Source organism: Zingiber officinale, chromosome 9B (genome assembly GCF_018446385.1).
Source record: "Zingiber officinale cultivar Zhangliang chromosome 9B, Zo_v1.1, whole genome shotgun sequence".
Classification (NCBI taxonomy): domain Eukaryota; kingdom Viridiplantae; phylum Streptophyta; class Magnoliopsida; order Zingiberales; family Zingiberaceae; genus Zingiber; species Zingiber officinale.
In genome coordinates this window covers 169,773-184,527 of record NC_056003.1, presented here as the reverse complement: position 1 = coordinate 184,527, position 14,755 = coordinate 169,773, and the positions used below count along the sequence as shown (strand labels likewise).

The window sequence follows — 14,755 nt, the reverse complement described above, 5'->3', positions numbered from 1 at the left end:
CTTGTCTTCGTATGTGCAGGAGAGGAAGGAAGCTTTTTGGTAAAGTAAAAAATCTTCTATCAGTCAACCATCGATCTATCATGTCCAGCACGTCATCCCTATAATTTTCAAACAGGATAAATAATAGTTGAGCCAAATCCATTGGTTTCACGGAATTAGAGCTGTGGTTCTAACCCAAGATACGTTGATCCTAAACATAGCTTCAACTGGTTAATTAATTCATTAATACTTTTTCCTGGGCTGATTAATTAAAAACTTTATGATTATTTACTCTGGGCACATGCGATAGATATGTGTTGACCGTGCTTGTGCCTAAAGAGCAGGATTCAACAGAAGCCGAGCATATATATATATATACGGCACCAGCAGCTAGCAGAGATTCGTACGTACTTCCTCACAAGCTAGCTAATAAGGTTCCCCAGAATGAACGCTAGCTGCGGCTCTGCTCGGTCAATTTGATCAGATGCCCCTCGCCGATCAGGTCGATGACTGCATTGACGGTGCCACTGTCCGGGAGGCGGCCGCTGATGTCAGTGACGCAGAACTCGTCATTGGCCTCCCCGTTCTTCGTCGCGATCTCTACACTCCGTATCATGAGCCCATTCTCGCGGAAGACGCGGGTTACTTCCGCGAGCAATCCCCGCCTGTCCGGCATTCTCAATGCTAGCCTCACCACTCCCTGTTTTATTAATTAATTAATTAATTAATTTACAGTGCAGATGAATGTGTGTATGTGTATATAGAAGATAATTAATAACCTCAGATGCTCTGCGCTCGATGGCAGCTTGCACACAGTGGATCACTCGCTGCCGTTCTGTTTCGGAGCTGAGCATGCTGCCATCCATGCGCCTTATGTAGAATTCCTGCATATAAATATACCAAACGATCCAATTAATGGCTCGGATATATATATAAATAATTATATATATTTGGAAAAAAGACGATTGATATAATGTACCTTTACCTGAAAGGCTCGATCTGCGTCGACTCCGAATTTGCCGTGGAAGACGACGTAATCCATATCGGTGAGCGTGCACACGACGTCGAACAGGAGCTTGGGGCGGTCGGGGCACTGCACATTGACCACTGAGTACCCGTGTTCTGCCAACCTTTGGACAGACACCGACAGCTTCGACTGCGAGGAAGAGGACGACGACGATGCTTCTTCGTCGCAGCGGTCTCGGAACATGAGCTGGTGGAGGCGGCGGTCGGAATGGGCCAGGGTGGGGGATGAAGAGACGACGGTTGCCTTGGCGGCGCTGCCTGATAGCACTTTGCGGAGTCGGGTCAGGATGCAGGGGTGGCGATCCGCTAATGCTGTGGGGATTAATCCAGAATGGTGGTCGTTGACGAAGACGAGGCAAGCAATCCTGGCGTTGTGGGTCCACATCTTGGCCTCCACCACGTTGCACTTGAGGTCCCGGAGCACGCCGCAGACCTCCGAGAGTAGGCCCGGGCGGTCGACGCCGGTGAGTTCCAATGCCATGAGGCCCGTTGCTCCTTCCTCGGTCGATGATATTTCACCGACGACTATGGAGTGTTCGATGTGGGAGAGAAGGACGGGGTCGAGGATCTTGTGCCCGCGCTCGTCGGTGACGTGGAAGACGTCCAGGAACCAGCAGCCATCGAAGCTGATATACCCCTTCTGGATGCTCAGGTTGAGGTCGGTAAGGACTCGCACGGTATCCAGCAGCTTGACGCTATTCCGGGCATTGTTCACACTCACCACTGTCGCCGTCGACGACACCGTATTGTCTATCTCCACCCTAGCTACCATGCACCATCTCATTAATTAATTTAACCGCGTACATATATATATATATACACAAAGATTGCACTATATATATATATATATATACCATGATCGAATTCAACAATATTGAGAGTGTCAGGGTATTGCATTAATTAAAAGAACAAATCTGTATCAGAAACACAATGTATCGAAATTAAGCGTGCATGTTACTCGCCTTGGGCTACTCATCATGGAAACGAGCTTCTGATACTCATCCTGATGTTCCATCTCTCCCCACTCCTACTCCTGATCACTACCTCTTCGATCAGTTGGTATACGATGATCGACTTTGTAATTAAGCTAATGCGTGGTGTTAGCTAGCTAGCTACTCCGATCCCTTCCTCGCCCTCCGGTGACGTCGCTGAGTGCTTATCCGGCATCCGCCAAGAAGTGGGCAGGCGGTTCATTAATTAATTGAATCATGCATGCGGCTTTTATGAACTGAACCAACTCACTGCTCACTCACACGGGCAGTGTGTCCTCTGTTGTCCATGCAGCACAGGCGGATGGGCACCACGCCAGTACTGCCACAAGAATGGTGGTTTGTGGCATTTAATAGGCTGTCCCATGGCATTCACTAGACCCGCATTTTCTGGGATGGTTATTTTGTCACATCCTCGCTAGCTAGCTACCTACCTACCTAGCTCAGTACGTGTTTGCTCGATCGATCGGTGAAAATTTGGAGATGCTAATTAATTAACGAATGTCACTTCATTTTTCTTCTATTCCCTTGAATGAGTGAGTATAGATCGTACGTGTCAGATCTCCTGATCGAATTAACTGACTCATTTGACTGATTAGTTACAATATACGATTGATTTGCTTACTCCAAATTATTCATATTATTCATTAGGCCCACTTGGTTAATTACTAATTAATGATCAATTAACTTACTGAACAAATTAATTAACGACGGGTATTAAGATATGTAGCATTACTGAATTGGCAAATTGAGACTTTTCCAACTTTGGGGAGGAGGAGGTGCATGATGGCCAGACTATGCCAAAGTCATCAGACTCCTCAAAAGTCACATCATCAAATTGTAAGTGGGATGTCTCATTTATGAACATAGCTAGGCTAGCTAGCTTTTTAACTGGCTGTCGTCTTTCTTGGTTTTGCTACTGTGGACTTTGTTTGTCTCTTGTTGCTTCTAGTACCACTACTTCTCTTCCATTCCCTAGATTTGAGTTATGAAGACTGGGTTTGTATAATTATCTTTTATTTGGCTGTGAACTGACTGATCCCCTGTCCTGTCCCTTCTCATTTTTTTTTTATCACAAAAACAAGTAAACGTACTTTATGTTAGAAAAGTATTGTTGGGTATATATGTACACTTTTTTTTTTTTTTTATTCGATGTACGTACAACTCTTTTAGAAACATCTATATGTCTAAAGAAAAAAAGTTAATTTACACACCTGATGCATAGATGACTGAGTGTAATTCTGAATGTCCGGATCACTTATGGACATCCGAAATCACACTCAATCGTCCACGATTATACATAGTCAAATGTGCCGATTAACATTTCTTTATGTATAAATTCTAAAAACTTCATTAACAAAATCTTTTTTAAATTAAAAGACGAGTTAATTTTGACAATTATATTACACCTCAAAATCTATGTATCAATTGTCCTACCTGACACCTTCAATGCTCGGTGTACAATTGCCATGCACAATCTAGAGTCAGTTGATCTTTTGGTCTTGATGCCTCTCTTTTGGGCTCTTTGAATTTGATCGAATATGTAACTCAGATAGCTGAGAAAAAAAATATGAGCTAGATTTTGTATGCCTTTTTAATTTTTGACCACTTTAAATTTCATCATTAATATATTTTGAGTAGATAATAAAAGTGAAGTACAACCCCATGCACTGCTGCCATATACAAGACTAGATTTTGTATGGTAACAGGGATGGAGCCAAGTGTAACACATAAATTATTTTTAAAAATTTATAAATATATTTTAAATTCAATTTGAAAAATATGAACACATATGTCTGTGTGTAAGATACCGTGGATATGAGAACCCATACGTGACGTGGCCTGATAAGGGCGATAAGGGTCTTAGTCAAAAGTCAAGTATAAGTGGAGGATAAAATGATCACCCGACTTCTTCTACTCGGTCGCCAAACTACCTCTTTGGCTCAGGCAACAAACCTCTTCGGCTCAGTTCATCACTCTTTCAATCCGATCGACAGACTACATCTCTGACTTAATCAATAGACCTCTTCGAACGGGAACACCCGACTCCCTCAATTCGATCACCCGACTCCCTCAACACAAGGTTCTTAAACCTTTCCAGCTCGATCGGTCCTCTAGGTTTGATTTCCTAGATTCCTCTGGACTTTATGACTCGGCTGTAATACCTCTTCGGCTTGAAGAACATCAATGTGAAGAACATCTTGAAGAATGTCATAAAAAGATGTGAATATCTCAGAGAAACAAATTCATTAATTTGCCATTCGATAAAAGGTCATCTGCTCTGGCGGGAATAGGTATACGCACACAACCATCTACTCTCTGAACAGCTGTCCTAAATTATTTGATAGATTATATTTGATTTTACAAGTGCAATATCACTAGTCAACTAACTGATCTGCGTTCCAACTCCTGAAATGTTTTACACGAGCGCCAAGAATTGTTATCGTTCGATTCAAGATAAAGCTTTTCCTAAAACCTTTAACACGCGAAGAACTTGTCGAATGGTTGCATGATGCAGAATCACTGGAGGATGATTTCTTCTTCTTTCGTTTGATGAGGAAGTCCTCAATACCCATCTCATAATATTTTACAATTGAAAGGTTTTTTCGTTTCCTTTCTCTCAGGAACACTGTAATTAAGCTGCAAAATTTGATTCTTTAGAACCTGTAGTTGTTTCAAATTCTTTATACGGGTGTTCCATGAACTTTATTGATAACTTGGTGGGATTCGAAGACTGCAAAAAAGAAAAAAATAATAAGAAACTTTTAGATTTCGCATACAATGAACTCCTAGCTAGCTACACTATGAAATAATCTTGATTCCAAATTAAATAAAAGGTGATCATCTGAGGAAATATGAAACTGATCCGCAATGAAAAAACCTAAGAGCAATGTAGTTCCAATCAAGAATCGATCATAATCTCCAACTTTGGCATCAAGGATGGGCATAGGAACGTACACATTCGAAACGGAATATGTCACCGTGATGAATTGAGTAAGCATTTTGGAGATAAATCAGGTCACTTGATCTGCTACTTCTTCTGGAGTTTTCATACGCATAGAGCTGAAGGAACTCGTTCTCTTTCTTATTGGATGCGACTTCTTGTAGCTGAAAGAAAGACGCAACAATCCAAGTCATTTAGAAGAATGCAAAATCTAAGTAAATCTTCGAGTTTTATATATTATACCTGCTTCACGAGTTTAGATAACAAAACATCCAATGTGGACAGCAAATACGCTTGAGGTCCAACAAATGTAAAACAATCATCTTCAAATTTTGATTTGTTTGTGGAACCCCCATTAAGATAACTATAAAGTGCCTTCTTAAATCTGCGGCCATGTTATGAAACAATGTAAATGCATGAGAATTGGGTTTTGAACCAACATATATGATATAACAATCGTTCAAGATCGGTTACTTGGCAAAGTGATTAGGAGGAGCTGCTTTCTTCAGGGCTCTCAATCGAGTTTCAGTCGATGATGCATTTATCTTTGATGACAGTATTCTGTCGTACAAAATCTGCCAGAGAACAAATTAAGAAAAAGATTTTTGCTAACTAAAAATAATAAGAATTTGAAAACATTCATCTGACCTGATGAAGCCTAAAAAGCAAATAGAATGAAGAATTTCCATAAAAGATCCTTGATGGTCTGTTTTCATGCAATCGTTTAGGCCAATGCTGAGCGAGAGGGTTAGACACTGAAAGCTGTTCACTTGTTCCCTCTGCCTCGTGCATGTCAGCATCTGACACTTCTGCAACCCACATTCTTTCACTTTTGAAACCTTGAGGAACACATTTCCTTTCCCCATTGTGTTCACAAGAGGACTCCTCAGCATCATTGGCACCATAATCTTCACTAACTGATGCATCTTCAACTACGCGATACGCCTTTGAGCTGTCACTTGTATCCATGTTTGTACTTTCATTGTTATTATTGGCATTGAGATCATACATTGCAGTCCCACCATCTTTTGCCTCAATATAATTTATCAGCGACTCTGAACTATTTTTTACCACAACAGTCTTTTCAGTTGCAGAATCTTCAAAATCCAAGAATTGACCATCTCCGAGATGGATTTCAGGTGATAGCTCGCCCTCTTCTCTTTCATCTTCGTAGTCTGATAAAGTAGGAACTTCAGTGGATGGATGAGCATTCTTATAAAAATCCATTTGGTTACCACAACCTGTGTGAATAACAGACTCCCATTTCTGGCGTCCCAAGAAACAGAAACAAAGATAGTGACAGAGATTAGACTAAGACTATTTATGGTATACATAATACAAGCTACAAGGGAATTGTTATTTATCAAATGTCCATAAATGACTTGTGACTTGAATGTTATATTTTCACAAAAAGAAACCGATTTATATTGTTCAAAAGATAAAGACATGGACATCGTTCACAGGATAAATTCAGTTGTAACTTACAATTGAATTTATACAAAGTCAATGAGCATATAATAGTGCATTTTGTGGTTGAAATGAGTTGAGGAAAGATAACTAACAGAGGAGAAACTTATGTTGAACTGACGAGAGAATGTGATATCCAAATCTCTCTGAGTGTCAGTGAGGACTATGTTTTTCTATTCATTTTAGTCTAAATTATGTAGGTTGATATGATGTTGTAGCAGAGTGGTACTGCCGTGATCAATCACATTTTAAGGTTTTCCACGTAGTACTATGTTAGAGGCAGAACAAGGATAGCCACAACTCCATGATTGAGCCCACAATACTTGGAAAATGCAAGACGGCAAAGATTGATAGGGAGGGAGGAGCCTTCAGCTCAAGACATATAAAAGTGTTTCCAAAGTTCATTTTATTTAACTTCCATTCTTGCTAGTAGCTTTTAGCATAGGAGCTTAATAAAATTTGTACTTTTCCAGCTCTAAAACTTCAAAGGAGAAGACAAAATCTATATACTAACATGAATAAATGACATGAAAATTAAAACTAATATAATCAAGAGAAAAGTATTACCTTAAAATTGTTGACATTTTCTTTGTCAATGGGAGCAATAGATGCATTTGAAGTATGAGAATAGTCTAGATGTGTTGCAAAGTCTTTAGAACCAAGAGAAGCATCCATATGAGCTGAGGTTGGCACACTAGTAGAATTTTGCTCCTTTTCTTTGATGTTTTCAGTGTCGTGGAGCCATGTTAAAACTCCAAACATTGGCTCCAAAAAGGTTGTCCATATCCTCATGATGTTGTCCATTTCGTCCTTTGAGTTGCAACATTCACTACAATAGTAATCCATAATTTTGTGAAGTACGTCATGGATTTCTCTGTCTGCATATTCAAATACCATGATAGAACTAATTTGTCTATTCCCAGTAACACTCTTGAAAAGCATATTGTCCTCCTCTGGCTCATTTACTTGTCTACATTCATCTAACAAAGCTGCACAAGAAAAGAAAAAGGAAGAAGCATATAAGAACAAAGCTACTATTCAGAAGTGACAAGAAATCCTTGACACGGAAAAAACAAAAGCAACTTGTCCAACATAATTCAATCCATACTAGTATTTCACATGAACAACACATTCACTTTTCCTAGTTAAAATTGGCTTGTATCAAGATACACAGAGAATCAAGATACACAGTGTCAACTGCACATGTGTTTAGCCATTCCAGAAAATGCAACAACATGAAGGACTCATGAAAATTCTACGTTTAATATCCTGAATGAGCTTGCCACTGAATTAGCACATAAAGAAATCTAGGAAAAATCTAAATTACATAAATAAGATAGAACAAATCATTTAATCTTGTGAACCTGTGGGAAAAATAATTACTTGCTAGCTCTTCTAAGCAAGGGTTCTTTCCACAATATTGTCTTCTAAACATAGTTATTTGCATCCAGCTCAACCAAAGTAGTTTTGGTGTAGATATTCTAAGCAAAAATAACCTTGCACAGAATGATTTAATTACAAAAATGAAGTGAACTATGAGAGGATGGACAAAATTCTCATATCATATTGGGCGGTATGGTTGGTACCAGGTGCACTACTTGGTAATGGTATACTGCTCTATTCCAAGTGGTACATTCCCAACAACACGAACTACAACTGTTGGGCACTCAAGTGATCAAAATTTTGACTCCACGATCTATTTTAGTTCATCTGAAATTTTAATCCATGTACAAGAGCTATTGGAAGTTTTGACTCAGCTTGTGATTCCTTGATGAACATTTGGAAGAAAAATGAATTCATTTGTATAGGTCAAAAGAACTAAGCATATGATTTGATAAAGCTGAAAAACCCAAGTCAACCTGATATTCTTTATCTGCAGTTATACACAGGATCAACTACCTCAAGCTTTAAATTATCTATTGAGCAGCACTCAAGAACCTAAAATGTGCCTACCAGATAAACCTTTCCCAAGTGCTGCATATAGGGAAAAAAAACTTTTGACAAGGTCTTATGGCCGTGTCAAGATGAATAACGCCATAAAGTGATATGTTTAGGTACACAGAAATAATTAAGAATTATTAATTTTGTACAGAATTTAAAGTTAGATAAGTTTTGGGAGTTAAAACACCTTCTGATGTCAGATTCCTTTTATCTTGCTGCTTGAATTGATAGCTGCGGTAATCCAGTGATCTTGGATAATACTTTGCACAAGCTTCGCTCCAAACTTTCTCAAGTTTCGCACGCTTTCTTGACCCTTCCTCTTGTTTTTGCTTTAAACGAGTTGATATCACAGGCAGCAAAGTACTTGCATTTGCACATAGATGACCAACAACTTCCAGCCCATTGTCACCGTATAACTGTTCAATACATTTTAAGTTTTGATCTGAAGCATTAAAGATGAAAACAGAATATTAATATCCATCCCCTTGTAAAAAAAAAATCATATGATTTGGCAACGACATTTCATGTAGATACAAACCAGTAAGGTAGTCTTTAATCTGAAATGTAGATCCCAGTTCAATTTTGTTAGAGTGGACCTGCTCCAGCAAATCCTCTACTTTCTGAGAAGTCAAAGCCACCTTAAGTAGCATCATATCCATGTCAAACCTAGAGAGAATTAAAATAGTTGAGTCCAGTTAAATTGCTTGCTACTCAAAGAATCTACAAGAAGAGTTCATGGTTTGAAGAAATGTATTATACCTATCATCCTCACATCTAAATAAACATTTTTCATATTTATTCCTGCGCATGAACTTGAAGGTGCAATTTTCACTTCCAGAGGGCACAGACACCAATCTATCATTCAAGACAGATGCATCCAGCGCAGTCATATAGCTTGCTCGAGGGGCTGCATACTGTTCAGAAGCAAAAAATGACAACCATGTATGTACAGTAAGCCAAATTTAAATAAATAATACTTGAAGAATACATTTTTTGGAAGAAAACAATAACTAGAATCATAGCGTTGACAGTTTGAGAAGTTCTCTCTTCTGGGATCACATTCTTCATCAGCTATGATAGGATTATCTTCATAAACATCAGCATTTCTGGAAGGCGTAAAATCTTTATCAAAGCATTTCCCTCCAGGACTCACACTCCAGGATAGTTTTTCCTTCTGACAATATCCATTTAACTTTATTTCCATTAATTTGTCCTCTTCCATGACTGGTATATGCAAATGACCTTCATAAGAAGAAACTACTTTAGTAGGAAGTAGGATAATTGAATGAAAAATGCAATAACTATAGCTCAAATATTGTTGGCCTGCTCGACACAGGCTATACATCTGAACATGAATATCAGCAATCACTATCATATGGATGGTCAAATTGCTAGACGATTGTGTGGCTAAGGACATATAGCACATATAGGACACATGCCTGAATATAATAGACTATCTATAATCTATTATAAAAAATAAATAAATTGGTTTTAGCCAACTTTTGTAAACACAAGTGCACAACTTTGTTTTTAAGTTGAGTTTGCTAAAAGATTAGGCTCAATAAGTTTTTTAGTTTACAAGCTTAAACACAAATTTATTCGTGTCAATGTTCCACATGGCATGATGTCTAATTAAAATTGTCTTACAACTCACCAAATTGAAAGTATATTCGTATATTTAATGAATGTAAAGGCTCAGACAAGATCCACAAAAGTTAACTATGGGGAAGATTGGCACTTGTAGAATTATTAGTAATACTGCAAGGATCAAGATTATCTTATACCAAACACCTACTAAATAATATAAAATTTAAAGTCTTAGTTACCTTCTTCACCAGTGAGCAACAATGAACAGTTGGAATTTGTTTCATGCTCTACGCTTGTGTTACTCAACCCATAGCATTTGGAGATTTCATCATCTGAGAGGATTTGTGTTGTTCTCTCATTATCTTCTAGATCATGCAAATGAGTGTTCAAGTTATCATATTCATCATGTGATACTCTTTCTATTTGAAGCATCTGGAAGGAGAGGAGATATTAAACTTCACGTTCATGATTTCTTTATCAACTATTTCCTACTCTGTAAAACTAGTATACCTTTTCACCTCCAGCATAATCTGTACTTGTTGGCCTGAAAAGATCTCGGGATAATGCATGACTAGAAGCCAGTCCTTTAGAACAATTAGGCATGAAACAATAGAAATCTTTGAGCAAATCATCATGGTCTTGAAAAAGCATTATTACCTGTATGAAAACATTTTAACAGAAACCCAGAAACGAACAATGATCTCAGAGAAAAATGGTTGAAACAAAACCAAAGAACCTCTTGATGTACTTCGACGATGGACTTTTGATAAGTACGATACATGTTCAGTATGTGTAGAAAGGAAGTGTAGTAATTCTGATCATTATCGGAGAAGCGATTCTGCACCACCAAAACAGTAACAAATAGGCAATTAAGTTATAAACCATCAATTATAATATAAACCAAAGATTACCTTTATTTTGTGAACAAAATCTAAGGCATCCTTGAAGTTGTGATTATGCTTTTCGATATAGGTACAAGATTCTTTCGCATCACAGCCCTTTGGCAAAAAGTCTTGAAAGTCCAGAAACAACTCAGGTTGTCTTTGAAGCAACTCTTTCACCTTTTTAACACACTCAATTAGATTGATCCTGCAATAAGCACCAAGATGCATATTATAAAATCTTCCCTTTTTTTAATGAAGACAAAGATAAACCATAAATTGGATCATACAAGGTGGAAAAAAAATCAAGAGTAAACCTTTCATGTTTGAAATCCATCATAATTTTGAGGAATTTCTGATAGTCATCCACTTCCAGACTTTGTTCCAGAACTATCAAATAATTTTGGGCATCTCTAACATGTGGTTTCGAATTAGTGCTGCTGCGATATCTCTTAGGTTCTCTACAAAAAGATCCATACTTTTTTTGTTTAAAAAAAAAGCCTATACATATCCATTTAAAAAAAGTAAACACAATGTCAAAAACTAATCCAACTTAGTAAAGAACAAACACCTTAACAAAAACATGTAAAGTATTAAGTCACCTATTGTGTAAAGGGGATTCCAATTCCTTCTGCTTTATCCTGCAGACGGTAGCATCCATATCGTCTCTAAACCCTTCCATCAAAAGCAATAAAGAACTAGAACCACAAGAATCAGAAAACAAAAATCGTCGCAACCAATAAAGAGAGAGAACGAACAAAATCGGTATTTTTTCTGGCTTGAAATCGGGGACAACTTACTCGAAAAAGGTTCTTCGACCAAAGATTCGACGAACTCAATCCGCCTATTGTAGGGAACGGGTACGTGAACGAGGGCTGGGGCTATTTAAAGAGAGGGTTTAATCATGACAGAAATTAAACGTTCCCGTTTGGCGGAAATCAAAATTCGTGAGATACGCCGTCCTGATTGCTGGAGGGTTGAAGAACGGCTTCGATTCTTCGGACCGTGATTTGGATCATAAAAAAAACTCCAACCAGAACCATTAAAAAAAACATAGATTTGGAAATTTTAATAAGAAATTTATGTTAACAATTTTAGTAGAAATTCCTAAAATAATTTATTCCTTCCACGCAAAATAAAGAATCATCTCATAATTAAAATAATTAAAAGATTATTGTAATATAGTTTAGATCATTATTTTAATGAAGAAAATTAAAATTAAATTAAATTAAATTAAATTATTTTAATTTAATCCTTTTGTTATTGTAGCTAATAGCAGTTTTAATTAATACTTAAGTGATTGAATCCATGTACAGAAAAAACTAATGGAGCGACATATATATAGAAAGGTAGGATCAAAATTCAATTGATTATTATACTTTCATCGACAATGCATTGCTATGCATTCAAACAACTGTCTTATTCCATTTCTGAATTTTGTACGTTTTTATCTAATTTATCATAAAATTATCACCGACTGTTTTTCTGATCTATTAGCTGACTATAATAAATTTATTATCTTAATTCATGGTAGATCCGTTACCTTAGCGACCCCCTAGTACCGGTTCCATGGATATGGAGGGAAGTTCATACAGGTACACAGGCCATAGACACATGGAAAGGTAAATCTCAGGTCGTTGGTTCCTGAAAATCGACCTCTGACCATTACGTCAGAGATATCATGCATCCATCGTCTGTGATTATTATCTTAATTCATGTTTCAGTACAAGGTTATCTTAATGCTAAAAAAAATATAATGAAAGTGCTTTTAAGATATTGAAGATCATTAATGAATTTTATTTTTAAATTTAAATTTAAAAAATTATATTGAGAACTATGAATTTTTTAAAATATTCATAGATAATTTAACTTAGGCTCATTAAATATATAGCAGTTTATTGTTTGTGAAAGAATAATTGATTGTTAAGGAAGAAAGTATAATACATATTTTAGTAAATATGAAATTTAGATTGACATTTTAAATACTTGAGAAAGGTGATAATTAAGACGATTTAATAAATTGGAGTTGGAAATACTCTGCATTGTGTTTACTGCAATTCTCCGACACCTAGGCGGCTAGGCCCTGCTTACTGTAGACCCGACCCCGGGCCGGGTCTGGCCCGGACCCGGCCCGGGCCCGTAACCGGGTCAACGGGCCGGTTGCCCGTTGACCCGGTTCGTCGGGTCGAACCGGAACCGGCCCGGCAAGTTGCCGGGCCGGTTCACCGGTTCAACCATTTTGTTTTTTTTAACGGCTTGAACCGCCGGTTAACCGGCGATTCCTAGCCATTGGGGGAGGGTGGGGGGTTTTTAGGTATTTTTTTCAACGGTTAGGATCATTTGACCGTTTTTTGATCAATGGCTATGATTTAGTGTCCGTTACTATCAAAACTCTATAAATAGAGAGCTTATTTCATCATTTTTCACACACATCTTCTCTACTCTTAATCTCATTTTCGTATTCTCTAATCTCTACACGCTTTCATTTTCAATTACAATGGAAGGAGGCCGCGGAGGTGCATCATCTCGAGCTCGGAAGGGAAAGCAAATAATGAATCCGCAGGAGGAGGACCCCAACATTCAATCCACCGATGATGAGATCGAGCATCTTCCGAATCCGACACCCGACACACAAGGAAGTACCGATGCAATTACTTCTAAGGTTCGGGAACTTCCTCCTCTAAAATCTTCTATTTTTACTAAACATTTTGAGAATCTTCCGTCGGGAGAAATGCGTGCAAAATGTAAGCACTGCAATGCTTCCTACAAATTCCAAGCCGGCGGCGGCTATGGGTCGTTGAAACGACATGTAGAAACGAAGCACCCGACGGAATATGGACTCGACCGTTCTCAAACACAATTATCAAGATTTTCTTCAACTAGCGGTAGTACTGATTCGATTTATTTTTATATTCGGATAATAAATTAAGAGAATCATTAGCTAAATTTGTTTCTGTAGAACATCTTTCTTTTAGTTTTGGATCTAAATGCACATTTGAAGATTTTTGTAAAGAATCTCTTAATCCATGTGCTAAACGTGTTCCTAGGACTACACTTACTCGTACAATTAAAAAATTAGTAAAACAAGGAAAAAAGAATTTAATTGATGAATTTAGTAAATTAGATAATAAAGTTTCTTTATGTTCCGATATTTGGAGTGATCATTGGCAAACACATTCGTATATGGGTGTGACTTGCCATTGGATCGATAACTCTTGGAATCTCCAAAAAAGATTATTAGCTTATAGAGTTTTTGATGAATCACATAATGCTCATAATATCGCACAATTATTATGTTTAATTTTAGAAGAATATGGTTTAACTCATAAAATATTTTCAATATCATTAGATAATGCTAGTTCTAATACCGCTTGTATAGATGATCTAAAATTTGTTTGTCAACCTATTATTGGAGGTTTATTTTTTCATATTCGTTGTGTATGCCATGTTTTAAATTTATGTGTTCAAGATGGTTTAAAAATTTTAGAAAGTTATATTAAACCAATTAGAATTGCAATTTCTTATTTATGGTCTCATCCATCTATAATGAAACAATGTGGTAGGTTTTGTAAAATTAATGGAATGAGACCTAAAAATTTTCCACGTGATGTACCAACACGTTGGAATTCAACATACCAATTATTACAAGATTCATTTCAATATAAAGAATTATTATGTTCATTTTTTGCACAAAACACTAATGCTAATATATATTTATTTTCACAACAATGGAATATTTGTAGTAGTATTTGTGAAATTTTAAAAGTATTTAATGATGCAATTGAACAACTTTCCGGTGTTTATTATCCCAATTAGTTTTAAAAATTTTTCTAATATAGTATTAGTTTTAAATGAACATATTAATAATGAATCTTTATCTCCTTGCATCTTAGCTATGAAAACTAAATGGAAAAATATTTTTATTTAATTCCTGAAATTTA

General features: G+C 37.0%; 2 protein-coding genes across 2 annotated transcripts; both read right to left on the bottom strand.

Annotated features, from left to right (window-relative positions):
• Positions 1–410: 410 nt before the first annotated feature.
• Positions 411–2,020, bottom strand: LOC122025422 (ACT domain-containing protein ACR8-like). The gene is made up of 4 exons (XM_042584227.1): positions 1,968–2,020; positions 965–1,766; positions 759–863; positions 411–679 (listed from the first exon to the last, which is right to left on the bottom strand). The coding sequence occupies exons 1-4, from the start codon at positions 2,018–2,020 to the stop codon at positions 431–433; spliced, it is 1,209 nt and encodes a 402-aa protein (XP_042440161.1). The 3' UTR covers positions 411–430.
• A 2,356-nt stretch (positions 2,021–4,376) lies between these two features.
• LOC122024579 (paired amphipathic helix protein Sin3-like 4) lies at positions 4,377–11,270 on the bottom strand. Its single transcript, XM_042583234.1, has 15 exons — positions 11,132–11,270; positions 10,845–11,022; positions 10,670–10,771; positions 10,444–10,590; positions 10,173–10,365; positions 9,335–9,588; positions 9,106–9,260; positions 8,885–9,012; positions 8,534–8,788; positions 6,973–7,394; positions 5,587–6,204; positions 5,413–5,513; positions 5,182–5,323; positions 4,953–5,102; positions 4,377–4,728 (listed from the first exon to the last, which is right to left on the bottom strand). Exons 1-15 carry the CDS (start codon positions 11,152–11,154, stop codon positions 4,630–4,632), a joined length of 2,967 nt encoding a protein of 988 aa, XP_042439168.1. The 5' UTR covers positions 11,155–11,270; the 3' UTR covers positions 4,377–4,629.
• Between the last annotated feature and the right edge of the window lie 3,485 nt (positions 11,271–14,755).

Bases quoted from the DNA above. Each gene is read 5' to 3' on its own strand.
- LOC122025422 (XM_042584227.1), bottom strand. From the start codon at position 2,020: ATGGAACATCAGGATGAGTATCAGAAGCTCGTTTCCATGATGAGTAGC. The intron at 864-964 runs GTAAAGGTACAT...ATTTATATGCAG, and splicing joins ACGCAGATCGAGCCTTTCAG to GAATTCTACATAAGGCGCAT. The intron at 680-758 runs GTTATTAATTAT...TTAATAAAACAG, and splicing joins TCGAGCGCAGAGCATCTGAG to GGAGTGGTGAGGCTAGCATT.
- LOC122024579 (XM_042583234.1), bottom strand. From the start codon at position 11,154: ATGATGGATTTCAAACATGAAAG. The intron at 9,261-9,334 runs GTATTCTTCAAG...GCTTCTGAACAG, and splicing joins ATTGTTTTCTTCCAAAAAAT to TATGCAGCCCCTCGAGCAAG. The intron at 5,324-5,412 runs GTAACCGATCTT...ACATGGCCGCAG, and splicing joins CCTCCTAATCACTTTGCCAA to ATTTAAGAAGGCACTTTATA.